Source organism: Trachinotus anak, unplaced genomic scaffold (genome assembly GCF_046630095.1).
Source record: "Trachinotus anak isolate AG129_WGS33_773 ecotype Australia unplaced genomic scaffold, CSIRO_AGI_Tana_v1 ptg000008l, whole genome shotgun sequence".
Taxonomy (NCBI): Eukaryota; Metazoa; Chordata; class Actinopteri; order Carangiformes; family Carangidae; genus Trachinotus; species Trachinotus anak.
Window position 1 is genome coordinate 2,598,961 of NW_027273859.1, and position 14,656 is coordinate 2,613,616.

At 38.1% G+C, this 14,656-nt stretch overlaps 2 protein-coding genes across 2 annotated transcripts in view; one reads left to right on the top strand and one right to left on the bottom strand.

Annotated features, from left to right (window-relative positions):
• The window catches only part of whrnb (whirlin b), a 72,227-nt gene extending 67,095 nt beyond the window's left edge, over window positions 1-5,132 (top strand). The window contains exon 12 of the mRNA XM_071481842.1: window positions 196-5,132. Within this exon, the coding sequence (XP_071337943.1) occupies window positions 196-372 (177 nt within the window). The 3' untranslated portion in view covers window positions 373-5,132. The remainder of the gene's footprint in view (window positions 1-195) is intronic.
• Window positions 5,133-8,602: 3,470 nt separating this feature from the next.
• LOC139623555 (uncharacterized) lies at window positions 8,603-14,582 on the bottom strand. The gene is made up of 6 exons (XM_071481844.1): window positions 14,187-14,582; window positions 12,413-12,489; window positions 10,195-11,175; window positions 9,939-10,091; window positions 9,748-9,840; window positions 8,603-9,029 (listed from the first exon to the last, which is right to left on the bottom strand). Exons 2-6 carry the CDS (start codon window positions 12,443-12,445, stop codon window positions 8,706-8,708), a joined length of 1,584 nt encoding a protein of 527 aa, XP_071337945.1. The 5' UTR covers window positions 12,446-12,489; window positions 14,187-14,582; the 3' UTR covers window positions 8,603-8,705.
• Between the last annotated feature and the right edge of the window lie 74 nt (window positions 14,583-14,656).

Here is a 14,656-nt window from a genome sequence, read left to right on the forward strand (position 1 = left end):
TCTGCAAATCAGACAGGTTCATCAGACCAACTGGAGTTTAGAAAAGTATGAAACAGCAAACTTCAAAATACAATTTTATGACCTCAGTTGGGCTTTGTATCAAACTGCAGGAAAGTTACCTTGTAGTCTCTCATCTGTTACTCTCACCTGTCCAAATGTTGTCTGCCTTTCCTCCATCCATGTCCCTGTCGACAGAAAGGAGGCTCAGCCCATAACTGCAACCAGCTGAAGGTGGGTCTTGTCATCCTTGAGGTCAACGGCATTTCCCTGAGAGGTCGGGAGCATAAGGATGCTGCCCGGATCATCGCAGAGGCCTTCAAGTCCAAAGAGAAGGACTACATTGACTTTCTGGTGGTTGAGCCGGGACTCTGATGTGAAGCTTTTGGACTTCATGCAGCTAAGAAGATGCTGTTTTACTGCTTTGAGGGAAACTTATCAACTCAATCATTTTATTTGTGTGTGTGTGTGTGTGTGTGTGTGTATATATACATACTGTATATATATACTGTATGTATATATATATATATATATATATATATCATGAACCTTGTTTTACTCTAATGTTACACTCTTAGTTTTCCTTTATTGTATAAAAAATGTTTCATACAGTATCTGTGGAGGCAGAGCTGCTCTGGAGGCAGGTAGAGGGATCATTTAGGCTCATCACAGTAAATCAGATTAAATCATTGTGGTTTTCATTTGATCAGGGAAAATAACAATATCTCACTGTAGTCCCCAGTAAAATACTATTTAACGGTGATATTTGAACGTGAAGTGAGACGGGGCCAAACGTGACCGGGTAGGAGGAAAACAAGCCAACAGTTGAGCCACATTACAACTTGTCAAGTTCATTAATTAACAACATACAACACATCCTCAGTACAGTAATGATAAATGTAACTCAGCCACAGTTACATTTTCTGTAAAACATATTTGCTGTTTTGTTGTATATGAACATCATCTCTAGAAGACAATTGTTGTCGATGACTTGCAATTATTTTTTTGCGATAACATAAGATTCTGAGTCAGCTATAACTTCAGCAAGTAAAATATTATCATTAAATTACATTTAAAAAAATGAATTTTTAAAGACATTTTCTAAAGACAGAGAAAATGAGCCCATGTAAAAACAAAATATGACCTCTATTTAACATGTGCCCACTGTGTTTGCTGAAGATTTCATGTAAGTTTCCCTCTGTCGCTGGCGCCTGACATATCAAACCCATCATACTCAATATGCCCATTCTTTAACATCTGCTCAGTATTTTAGCAGCATTGTCATATCTACTTCAGTTGCTATGATACAAATATTGACATGATAGTCTGTGGGTATACAGTAGATTGTCCCTACATTACTTTTTTTTTTAATCATATACAATAATAATACAGTTTAACACTAGAAGAGTATTTTAATATTTTCTAACATGATATCACTACTTCACATCATTCATATTTAATTTCAGATCTTGCCCCAGTAGCTTGAAGTGTAAGATGTGCCTGTATGAATCCTGTCTCCAAGAAATGACCTTTATATACAAATGAACTGCAACAGCAGCATTTTGTAGAAAAAAGTAATTACGGCTGGACTTCGTTTTCTAATTAACCATTACATTCTAATTAACTTAATGGGGATATGTTGTTAATGTGCTTGGCAGGTCACAAATATGTTGATAGTGAGCATATAGTAAAATGTTAACTGTTAACAGCATTATGAGACTTTTCATGCTTCTGTTTAGACTGTCGCAGCACTTGGTGAAGGTTTGTGAAACAGATCTTGGTTTGGTCTAATACAGAAAAAGTTCATAGTGACCTCACAACAACAACATGTTTATTTAGATTTAACCAAAACCACCATCTTTCCCCAAAACTAACCAAAGTATTTCTGTTGTACACTGGACTCCAGTGTTGTGTGTTTTACACCCCACCACCTCTTAATCCCATACACAAATGTAATATATGTACATATAAAATAAAATTGCATATGCATATAGTATATGTAAAAAATTATAGATTAAATCTATTAGAAGCTATAACAATTTCATATATTGACATATGTGTCTAACATTGACATTTATGTATGTATGCTTATAGACATATGTTACATAAATATATTTATCCATCTCAAAGCCTGTCAGTATATGTTGATATCACGGTATATAGAGTGGGTTCCAAAAGTCTGAGACCACTTTCCTAGAATGGGAAAACAGACATGTTTTAAATTAATGAGAAACTAATAAGAAAAATATATGGTAGCAAGCCATATCTGCCTCTTCCCAAGGCAGATTTGCCTTGGGAAGAGTTCAGGCTGGTGTGTATCAATCCCCGTGCCCCTCCCATTGCACGATAACTGGAAGTGTGGCTTTTTAGCATAGCAAAAACAACAAAACACTGCACCTCCAGAGATGTCATTAACTGCACAACTCACTTCACTCATGCTTTTTCGATGAAGTAGAACAGTACAACTATAGTCACCATGTGCAGATAACATTTAGATAACATTTAGAGCACAATCTACTCAACTTATGTCTGTCAACACATTGCCCCAGAGCATGCTGGGTTAGACTTCTACCTACTAACCCTACATATAGTGTATGTTGTTTTAATGAACTTGCATATATAAATTAAGTATATACCATTAACATATATAGTTGTAACATTAAAAAATCATCATATAGATATTTTTAATATATGTATATATACAAATTTTACTATGGGTATTTCATATATGTTATAAACTTATATCTTTATGTATCCAGAGGATGTATATATGTGATAAGAATTTATCACTTATAGTTAACAAATATGGCAACATCCCTTTTGATATGGGGACATATATGTCCTAATTACATTTCTGTATGGGATGAATCCACTGCTCTTAATAAATGTAGCACTTCATTCATTGATTGTTCAATTAGAAATATAATATTTCTAGCAGACAGGGTTGTGTATATAAAACCCCATCCAAACAAAGACAATGGAGGTCCTGTATGAATTAGCATATCATTATCCTGCTCTCTGCTGACGAGGACTCAGTAATGAATCAGGGAGCTGTAAATGCACTGCTCAGATTGTTGTAATTACACTGTGAGGAACAGCTCAGACAATATGACCCAATCAGAAAGCTAAGAAAGCTCTATTTACTGTATCCACTGACTGGGGAGTGGTACTCTTAATGTTTCTGGTAAAAAAACAAAAAAACCCTGGTCATATAAAAAAGACACTGAGTTACAGCCTACTGTAGTGGTAAAGCAGTGAATCCCACCATTTCAACTGTATTAAAATAGCAGAGGACATACCTTAGACAAGTAGCTTCCATAGTAGGAAATGATCAGTGCAAACAATACAAAACTAAAACAGATAATCAGAAATCTCATCCCACTGACAGACCTTTGTTTCAAGTAGGTTGGTGAAGATGCTGTATTTGCACTCAATGAATGCACAGACAAAAACAAACTTGAAGACTAGAGTAGAAGCATTTGCAGATTTGCAGATGTAGAAATGTCGTTGGGGCAGTTGGTGTATGTGCTGTGTCTACAGTGCTGCAGTTGTATATAGTAAAATATTAGTCACAGTTCCAGTTAAAGGGGCACTCAACTGATTTTACACAAGAAACCCACACTCATAATAAGTAAGGAGCTTTTTCAAGCCTAAAAAAAATCTCAGCTTGGTCAGAATATAAATGTATGAACACATAAAAGTGAAGAGGGGAGGATTATGAGGCAGAGTAAATGCTAGCAAAAAGATGCTATAAGTTGCATGGTGGGAAATGCTAGCTCTAGTGTTTTTGGGGCTTTTCCTTCTGCTGCTGCACTTCCATGGATTTCTTTTTGAGTGTGCAACACTAGTGTGCAACACTAAATGGTCGGCGTGCCTCTTTAAAAGCATTTACTGGCTTTGTACTTTGATTTTTTAGGACCCTGTTTCAGCAAAGGTCCAGCTGACTTACGTTATATGATCCACAGCATGAATTTATTTCATATTTGATTCTTAACCCGGGCTCAGGACGATCAAAAAATGCACTATAGTTGATTTAGTAGAAGCATGTGGTTAACTACAGCAGCTTAAAAAAAAAAAAAGAACCTGCTGTAGAGAGGGACAGAAGTCATATGTGTGGCTTGTATTTGGTTGTTTCTTTAAAAGTGTTTGCTTGTTCCATAAGCCTGAGACATATTTTACTATCTGTTATTTTAATAACCATAATCCAAAGTAACACAGTAGAGCCACCTAGAAAAATATCAGCTTTCAAAAACATGCAAAAACCTGCTTGTTATCTCATTAATAGTGCAATATGTTAATCAATAATCATCATCATTCATCATCATTTCCACATCACTGCTGTGTTATGATATTAATTATAATAACAGATGCTATTTGTCAGATACTTGATCAGCAACATTGGACCACAAATTCAAAATATACTCTCATGCTAGTATATTAGGTGCACCTGGATAAAACCAGAGCCCTGCAGTAAATCCTCCCTTCATGAGGATCATAATGTCCTTGAATCTGCTTGAGGGTGGTGCTGATTTATCAACATCCTCTCAAATGCGGTGCATGGTGTAGGATGATGGTTATATTTTTGCAATCTAATGATATAATCCCACTTCACTGAGATAGTACTAGAGAAATGTAGGAGTTTAGTGATACGGTGTAAGGCAGCACTAGTCTGGAGCAAGGATGTTGGTGAGATTACTCTGCTGTTTTAATGACGTGTTAATGAGGTTATGGCTTTTTCTTTTCTGCATTTCATGAATGCAGCCTGTTCAAAAATAATTGAGCAATATAGCTAATACAGATAAGACTGTCCACAGGCTTGTAGAGCTGTATGTACAGTAAGTGGTGAGAGGCAGGAGAATTTTGTTCAACACGGTTATGTAACCTCCTTTGTGGCTGATGTAACTGCTAATGTCTCTTGTGTGTTTCTCTAGCACAGCTGTCTCAGCACAGCAAAATACCCTTCAGAACAAATCATTTATTCTTGTATCAGTTCTTAAGTTGTTTTCTTTGTTTGTTTGTTTGATTTTTTTGTTTTTTTTTTTTTAACGGCAAAAAGACTGAAATACAGTACATCCAAATATTACCCAGACAGACTTCCTGTGGCCACAATAAAAAGTCTGATGAAACTAAACCATACATTTTATGTTGCATATTTGGTGTCACAAGAAGTTTTTTGTTTGTTTGCTTGCTTAACCTTGTCAAAATCATTTTCAAGTGGAGCCAGGGAGATGGAGAGAGGGAAATGGTACAAATTCTAGCTGGTGTAGTGAGTCGGTATCAGCAGCTGAACTGCTGACATCCTGCAGTTTTGAGTGCATTCTTAAAGGATAAGTTTTTATCTTTTTTTTTTCTCAGAGAAAAAAAGTCAATACCATGTAGATACAAACCAACAATGCGTCCCACTAACAAGTACTGTCTGCGTATCCAAACCCTGACATACCTTATTCTTCTGTGCCATAGAGCTCCATTAAAAATACATCAGTAAGCCACACTGTTGCCCCCAGTAACATGTTCCTTCAATCCCACATACATGTTCACTAATCTGCTGCTGAAAACAGTCCCCAACAAACGCATTATTTCCTCCTGTTTGAAAAACCTTTCATAAGAACTACAGTGTCCAGCTGTCTATGAGAATAATTATGCTATATATACAGTGCAGTCCATATACAATTGAACTCATAATTATGAATTCATTTATCAGTTGCAATTTTTGAATATTTTGCTTAGTGATCTGTCAGTACAGTTGGCACAGGTTGCTATACTCAGGGTTTGTGTAGATCCCTGTAGAGTAAAGCACAGACACTTCACTGAGCCAAGGTGTGAACTTCCATAATGTCTGTTCACAATATAATAATACAAACTATGCAGTGCAGGTTAGCAGGTATTACATGCTAGATACCTGAGATGTTAATCTGCAGACCCAGCTCCTTCTCCCAGATCATTTTTATGTTGTTGTCCACAAAATATAAAATATCAGACACCGCGTGGATCTTTGCACAAATTCCTGGTGATTCAGACATGGTTCCACAAATTCATTAAAATAGCAAAAATATTGGTGGCAAACTTAACAAATTAGTTTAGCATTATAAGTGAGCTTTAGATGCCTCCCTTCCATCAGAGAGTAGCATCCTCTGAGTTCATGATGCAGCCTCTGTGTTTTTGCAGTGCTGACTTTCTCCTAACTAAGGCTGGATTTCAACAGCCTCCACACTCCCAGAGCCTCCAGAGGGTTGACAGTGTTTCAGGATTGTAGTCATTCGTGTGGTCATCAGCTTGTTCAACACAAAAGATAAGAGGCTGAGTCCTCAGTTGTTTCTGATCTTAAGGCACGGCCTTGTTGAGTAATTTCAGCTCCAGCACGTGGTGGCACCCAAGGCTGTTCCAGCACCACTCATGTGGAAGGAAAAGGAAAAGGTAACTCTGCCCTCTGATTTCTTTCCTCCCTGAGGCTGCTCAACAGACAGTTCAGCATCAACACTGTTTGAATATATGTTATATGAATTGATTCCTGCAGTCAAGGCGGTGTGAGGCTGATCTCTCCAACGACACTCCGCACAGTTTCACTAGATTCACCCATCTGCCCAGGAACAATTACAGGGAAAAAAGAATGATACATTTGTTTTTCTCTCATCTCTACTCCTGCTACTGATTTAAAATGCATCACATACACTGGGCTGTTGCTCTGTTTAAGGGCAGGGAGGTGATCACATTTATATCGAGCTGGCCCCCATTACTTTTTTTTAGTAGAATGCTGACCTCAACAAAGGCTGGTGGAGTTTCTAGGAAGATATTAGGGGTGTTTACTGCATTCTGAATAACAGATCACAGAAATTAATTCAAATACATAAAAAAAAACAAAAAAAAACAATAGCATCTGAATTTTCTTACTGTACAACTTCACAGGTTGAATTACGTTAAATAATGTTCAGAAATAATGTCAGAGCCTGTGGTGTGTATCCTCTGTCTTTAAACCTATGGAAAAAAAAAAATTCTTCATGAGAGTTTTAGAGAGTTTAGAGTTTTAAAGGACAAAGGGCTCAGCGTTGAACGACAAGAATGACTGAACCTCAGTGGATCCTCTGGAAATGACAAAGGCAGCCAGACTCTACTTTTCACAGTCTGCTGTGCATTACATTACATTTGTGCCAGTGTAGTGAGTCACTTTTGTTATCGCAAATGTAAAGTAATGTCCATCTTAATGGACATTCCTTGGCTTGGTAGAAACAGTCGCTGAAGGTGGTTGGGTGGGTGGAGGTAAAAACTTAAACTCCAGCATTGTGGAATTCCCTCTGGCCAAATTTGACAAGATGTTGTGGTTACATAAGCTTGTTTGTATCTACACTGGAATACAACATGTGTTGAGCCCGAGGTGGACGTGAGTTCACCTGTTCTGAGGTTTCTATAGTGCTGAAGTGACTCACAGCATTTTGTACTCGTATATTCCTTCTCTGCCCACGCATGTTGCATAAATGCATAAATTGAGCTTGTGCCAGACTGATAGCACAGCATTATTCTGAAAGGAAATGTGATGTCTCAGCTGTTGCTGCTTAAACCTCAGTCAGCACACACTGTAAACCCGGATAAGTTGATTGTACTTAATCCATTTGTGTCAAGTGATTGCCTCAAATGGTTTAAGTAATTGACAGCAGAGAAAATTAATTTGTTCAAGTATAGTCAACTTAAACGTTCAATAGTCAGAATTTAACATTTTAAAGTTATATACACTTAAATGGTTTAAGTAATCAACAATAGAAAACTATTGTGGAGTCTACTTAAAGGTAGTGCAATCAGAACTTAATATTATGAGTCAAATACACTTAAAATTCTAGTTTTATTAAAAAAATATTAAATTTATATTTTGGGATAAGATAATTCCAATTTAATTCTTCCTATGTCAATGACCACACAATGCAATACATGTTATTTACTTTATTTAGACACAACAAAGCAGCAAATATGTATTAACAACGATGCTGCATTAAATACCAGATGCAAATCCAAAATAACAGTAAGACCTTGTTTTCATAAAATAATCAAAATGGGTCTTTGCCAGCAATTACAACAGTATATTCTTACTTTTTGCTGCTGATATTACCTTACAGTAATCTATGATACAGCCAACAGAACATGTGTATTGAATTATGAAACGATTTCCTTCCAAATACAGTCACAGTCACAGTGACAATCACACACAGTCTTTTAAATGTTTGTTCTATGAACAATTTTCAAGTATTAAAAAGAACAACACTGACCATGTAGCAGCATACTGCGAGTGCAAAAGGAAAAATTGTATGCTTTGTGTGCCACAGAACAAAGCAGGCATTAAGAACAACTATGCAGTGAGGACCAGAGTTGTAACAAAAACTGCAACTTCTGACATGTGTTCTCTGTAGAATTATTTTAGTAAAATGAACAACACTAGACACATGTAATATGAGGAGTATCATATACAAAATGAGCAACTGCAAGAATATTTGCTCCATTGCTCCAAGTGCAAAGGGAAAACTGTATGCTTTGTTTGCCACACAACAAATTAAGCATTAAGAACAGTAGCATTAAGAACAACTATGCAGTGAGGACCAGAGTTGGTAATAAAAATCACATACAAAATGAGCGACTGCAAGAATATTTGCTCCATTGAGTGCAATGTATTTGTGCAACAATCCAGAAACGGACATGAAGAATTGTGCCATGAGCATAAATGTGTCTTACACTGCAAGATCATTCTTCAGCTTTTGAACCTTGGGAGGTAGCTCACTTCGACCTAAATTTAGCATTACCTGCTGAATGAAGGTGAATGTGTTTTTTAAGCACTTCGGGTACTGCAGGTGGAGTGCGTAGGTAAAGCCAAACAAGAGGCACATTGCCTGAGGTAGGTTGAGTGTTTCCATTACAAGGCTGCCCTCTAGGATGATCCCCACTCTTGAGGGGTTTAGTTGGGGCGATGCTGGGCTTGCTGGGCTTGCAGTGCTGGTGTCATCATAGCAGAGGATTCCCACAGGAATATCTACGGCGGCTCCCTCATTAAGATTCTATAATGCGGGAAACAAGACAAAAAGAGGATATTCAGGTTAACAGTAATTTGTCTACAATCAGTTGTGAGGTCTTCACAAATATTATGATTTTCATAATTCACAGTGGTTTTATTTTAGATAATGGTTTGTAAACAAGCTGTGTTCATGTATAGGTGCCTGTTGTGGTGTAGATCCCATGTTTTGACAGTAGGTGGTGTATTGGACAGTGTGATATGTGAAAGGTACAAATAGAGAAAGGGTTAATTACTCTTCAGGTGTGCTGCTGACTAGGGAGAAGCAAACAGTTTTTTGACCAGAGTATTAGTGGCCTAATTTGAGTTTATTCTCCATTCAATTTATTATTGGGATAAGTGTGTGTAGATCAATAAAGGCAATGTTAGAAATACATTGGAGATGTTTGGATTCATTTAGTGGAGCCGCCACAAACTATGCGTTGACTGGAAGTTCAAGCAGCAGCCCCTCAGTGGATTAGGTTTTTTGTTTTTGCAGAAACCAAGTCACTATACAAGCCCTTTGAATTTTTGCATATTTTGTAGTACAAAATGCAGTAATTAATTTCCTCTTGCTATCAGGAAAGGGACATTATCAAGTTAAAATCAATTTAGATTCAATGAAACATTTTCAATACTAATTAATACATACCCATCATCCCAAATAAAAAAACATAGGAGAATGGAAAAACTGAGTCAAACGCCAAACAGAAAACTTTACTCACCAAACTGCTCTTAAAGAACATAGACGCATCATCCCCAAGAATGACTGGAAGTCCTCTCAGGACAAGGCATCTCATGGCTGTTGGCTCAGTGCTCTGCAAAGAGATATAAGACACAAACGTAGAACAAAGACATATATCTTATATCAGTTAATTTGTTCATATAGAGAAGTACCACAGAAATATCAACCCACCGTTGTCTGTTGTATCAGATCAGCTAACTGCTTGCCTATCCGACCTGTCTTCCTCTTGAAGATTTCCATCAAGCTTGGACACAATCCATCAAGAACACCAAAGAACTCTTCTTTAAGATTTCTACCAGCAACCCTGTTAAACTCCAAGTACACCTGAAAAATATGAAATATGGTCAATTTTGATATTCAGGCAGAGTTACTTATAAATATTGTTTACACAAAAAAGAAAATAAATTTAAAGGACACTTTCACAAACCTGGCTTTCTGTGAAAAGCGCTGGCCAGCGTTGGGCCATCTGGATGACATCAGGCTCATGCTTTACCACCTCCTCCCTTCTAAGAGCAAATGTGATGTCCATGTTTTTTCTAATAAGATAATCATTTGGGTTTTTCTTCTGCATTTCATTGACCATGGCCTCTCGAACTGCTTCAAGCCTCGCAACATCCATTCCCTCTGGAAATTCTGGAAGGTAATTGAGCTCCCCTTTTCTTGGCTTCTTTATGTTTTTGTGAGAAGGCTCACCATCAGCATTGTTTTTTCCACGTTTACCCCCATTAACTGTTACATCAGGCCGTCCCAGCTGGCGCATTTTCGTTCTATAATTCCCCATTTTGAATTTAAGGCTGTTTATCCATCCTTGACAGCCAGATGATGAGCCTTGTTCTTTAAGACAGGGGTGTTCTGCTACCAAGGCTTTTGCAGCAACTTCAAACTCCTCTTTTGTTGGATAAGCTTTGTAGCCATAGATTTTCTCCGCCAGCTTCTCAAGAATATCGTGCTTCATATCCTTTGTTACTTTCAGGAAAGTGCCATCACGAAGATACATCAGATTTCCTTGGCGTAATCTGTATTCCACGTCTACAGGAAACTTTGGAATGTCAAATACCTCAGGCCACTCTTTTCGACCCTCAAGAGATGAGGTAGACAAGATATCTGTGTCAGGCTGGCTGCTCACGTCACTGCTTATTTCACTTTGTGGCACTGGGATGAGATCAAGGACAGGAATAATTCGGATGGTAGGTTTGTCAGGGAGGTCTGAAATGTCTGTAAGATTACAGAGTGCATTGTTGAATTCAGGGTCCTCGTACTGTAAAGTGAAGTTGTAATCAGATTCAACTGATTTCTTGAACCAGTTTATTAAATCATCAACCGAATTTGGACCAGGAGTCATTGTCATTTTTCGTATGTCCCCCTCACAAAAAATAACTCTCATCGTCAGCTTCTGTTGTGCAGCCATCTGAGGAAAAAAAGAAATATTGACAGTTTTAGCAAATAACAAATCGCTTAAGAGTCACCATAAGCTTTCCTTGTACTTTGTATGCTGACAGTGGAAAGACATCATTTAAATCAGGCAGCTTAACTACACAAATAGAAGGGCCATCAGTGTAGCATAGCTGGTAGGACCGAAAGTGCTCATGGTACCATGCTGTCATTTTTTTGCAGACAAACAAAATGTCTGGGTTAGCTGCAACAATCTGTGTAATCTGACCAAATTCAGGGAGACCTGAACAAGAACCAATACAGAGCATCATATCTATGTTATACTTGATTCCGTCAATGCAGACAGATGATGCAACAAGCACTGAACCAGGAGTGGTTATGTGTTGAGGGAGTACTCTCTGAACATCACTGGGAAAAGATGTGACTAAGACCATTGTAACCTTTGCCATATCAACTGCTGGCCTGAAAAATGAGCTACAGTCCAAATAGTAGCTGAGTGCTTTCTGGTGTTTAGTAGCAAGAGACAGGGCCACATTTTTAAAGTTCTGGGATTCTCTAACTACTTTTTTGAAGAATTTATGCTTACCCTCAAAGCGCATAGTCCAAACATCAGTCAAAGGGCCATATTTCTTTATCAGGTGAGGGTAATGTTCCACATAGTGGTGTTTTGGTCGCAACCTGAAATTTGGAAAGGTTGACTGCAGCAGCTCTCTGTGCTCTGCCAACTTGCATTCCAAAAAATGCAGAGTGTCATCAGTGTGCTTAGATGCCACAACAAGCTCCACAATATCTTTGAGGAGCATGAGAATTTCCCAAGAGTTATTTCCCTCAGGGACACAGTGACCAATGAAAAGTGGGAGAAGTCTGATGATGGACCAGTTCTCGTGACCATTTCCACCAATGGTCCCTTTGTTTGAAAATCCTTTGCCAATTGTCTGAGGCTGATCAGTCTTGTCTGCAAAAGTGTAATTAAAGGATCTGATGGCCTCATTTAGCATATCTAAAGTAAAATACTTCTTGGCAATCAGGTCTGTCAGACACAGAGACACCTCAATGGGGACAATTCCTTCCAAGACATCATGTAAAATGTCCGGAGGGTAACCCTTGACAACATGGAAGTGTTTCAGGTTTTTAGTAAGAGGACACTGTCCTTTCACCCCTGAGCTTTGACCTAAGCTTGAGTCTTTCATCACCTCTTGCACATGCCTGTCATGACAGTTTTCATCTCGGAGATGAAACAAACCAGAACTTACCTCTTGTTGCTGAATGTCACCTCTGGATGCCATGCAGACTCTGCAAAATTTGTTGACTGTGAAGCTCTCATGGAAACCTGCAATTGAATGGGCGGCAAGGTTATCAGCTGCTACAAACAAAACTGTTCCCTTCACACTTGTGCCTAGCTGCTCTACATAAACACCATGCTGTTCTAATGAGACAAGATCATGGATAAGAGGTTGCAGAACTTTCTCATAACCACACTGTTTGATTGTGGTGGTGTTGCAGAGTAGAGCAAGCTGAATAGAGTTTAGCGTTGATCTGTATTTGGCAGGTACATTAGCATTAACCCAATACACTGCACACATTTTGTGTTTCAGCCTTGATGTTCCCAAAGGATTGGCTACTTCAAAGTCATCAAGATATAGTATCAGTGCAACTGTGAACTCATCCACTGAAAGAAGGCAATTTTCCTTAAAGTGCTCTCCATCAACATATGAACTATATTCATGTGGAACATGCACCTTTTCTGACATTGCTTTATCTAAAATGTCAGTTTTGTTTAATAATTTCTGTAGCATGTGTTGTATGGGGACATATACAACTGTTTTTGTGCCTTTTTCAACAACATATTCTACAGGCATCACCAGGGGAAACTTATTCCTCACATAGGCTGTCCTCCTTTTCACAGTTCCAAGAGATCCATGTTTGCCACACAATGATGTCATCACATTACTTTCTGAAACAGCACAGATTATTTCTTTTACAACTAATTCATCCACATCTGGATAATGTTTCTTAAGTACTGCCTTGACATTACTGTACAGTAATGGTTGTGACAGGTCATGTATTTGGCAAAGGTGTTGTATCACTTCTTGTACAGCACTCTCTGGGATATGTAGAATAGTTTGCATTTTCAATAACAGAGATGCTAGATTGTGTTCAAGCTGTTTTCCTAAACCACAAAGATCATCACAGGCTTCTTCCATGACCTCTAGGTCTTCTGTGTCAGAAGTTGCCAGTTGCTCTAGCTCACCTTGACTTTCATGGGCCGCTTCATCACAAGCATCATTGGTTACACTGACAATTATTTCAGACTTGAAATTCTCCCAAGTATGCTCTCTATGTGTTTTACTTTTGTGTGCATTGAAAGTGGAGTATACACTGCTCTGAAATTTGCAGTCTTTATAAGGACAATCAACTTTGTGATTTACTTTTAAGTGAGTACTCCGCAGATGAGCAAAGTATTCAGTTTCAGTGCAGGGTTCAAGAAATTCACATGACAAACAGCGAAACTTCATTTGAGAGTCTACAGTTTGTGGCTGATCCACACTTCTGGTGTGAAAGCGGGACAAATGGCTATGGAGTGCATTGAGAGACTTGAAAGTACATAAACATTCCTGATGCAAGCAAGGAAAGGGCTCAGTTCTTGCATAAGTCCCATGTTTTAGCCTATAATGTTTAAAAAGCTGTGCTCTCTTCGACACAGGTGGCAGGGCAGTACTTACATTTCCAAGGCATTTTAATTTAAACAAAAATAGTAGGGCAAATGAAGCTAATGTTAAAAGTGGGCACTGAATTTTTTCAAAACAGATAATTCAGATAATCATCAGATAATTTGAATTTTAAACTACTGTTGCAAAACTGTATGTAGAGAACACACAAGTAGAGAGAGCTACTCTAAAACATAATGCTGCAATTGTCCAATGCTCAAAATGTACCTAAGTCAACTCAAATTTACACACTTTTAAATGTACACGTTTCAAATTAGAAATGTTCCAGCAGAATACTTGAATAGAGACGACAACTCACCTCATTCAGGCAGAAAATGGTAGGCAAATTGTCCTTAAATGTCCTTTAAAACCGTCCACACGTCCTTGCTAAAAGCAGAAGAATGCAGGTAGAAAATGTAAGGAGCATGCAAAGTTCAATGACCTTAAATTATTCTTTGGAAATAAGAAAATGGCGCAACTTTCTCTGTATCCTCCAACGGACAAGCACAGACTTGTTTTGAGTTTTGAGCCAATCACAACAGGCCAGCACTGTGGCCTGAGGTAAAACTTGATCGTTTAAGTTTGTTAAACTTACACAATTGAGTACACCCAATGACTGTCTCATACACTCTTCATATACTCATACTGTTTAAGTAATGTGATAAAACTCATTTTTAAAAGCGGTATTTACTCAAACTGTTTGCATAAAGTGAACTTTCGGGTTAACACTGCAGTGTTCATTGCGCAGGCACAATACGCTCTCTTCTCCCACTTCCCTGGTTTGTTATC

What these genes read in the sequence shown, in the direction of transcription:
- LOC139623555 (XM_071481844.1), bottom strand. Translation starts at nt 12,445, where the DNA reads ATGGCATCCAGAGGTGACATTCAGCAACAAGAG. An exon ending in ATCTGATACAACAGACAACG is followed by an intron (nt 9,841 to 9,938) that starts GTGGGTTGATAT and finishes ATCTCTTTGCAG; the next exon opens with AGCACTGAGCCAACAGCCAT. An exon ending in TGTTCTTTAAGAGCAGTTTG is followed by an intron (nt 9,030 to 9,747) that starts GTGAGTAAAGTT and finishes CCCGCATTATAG; the next exon opens with AATCTTAATGAGGGAGCCGC.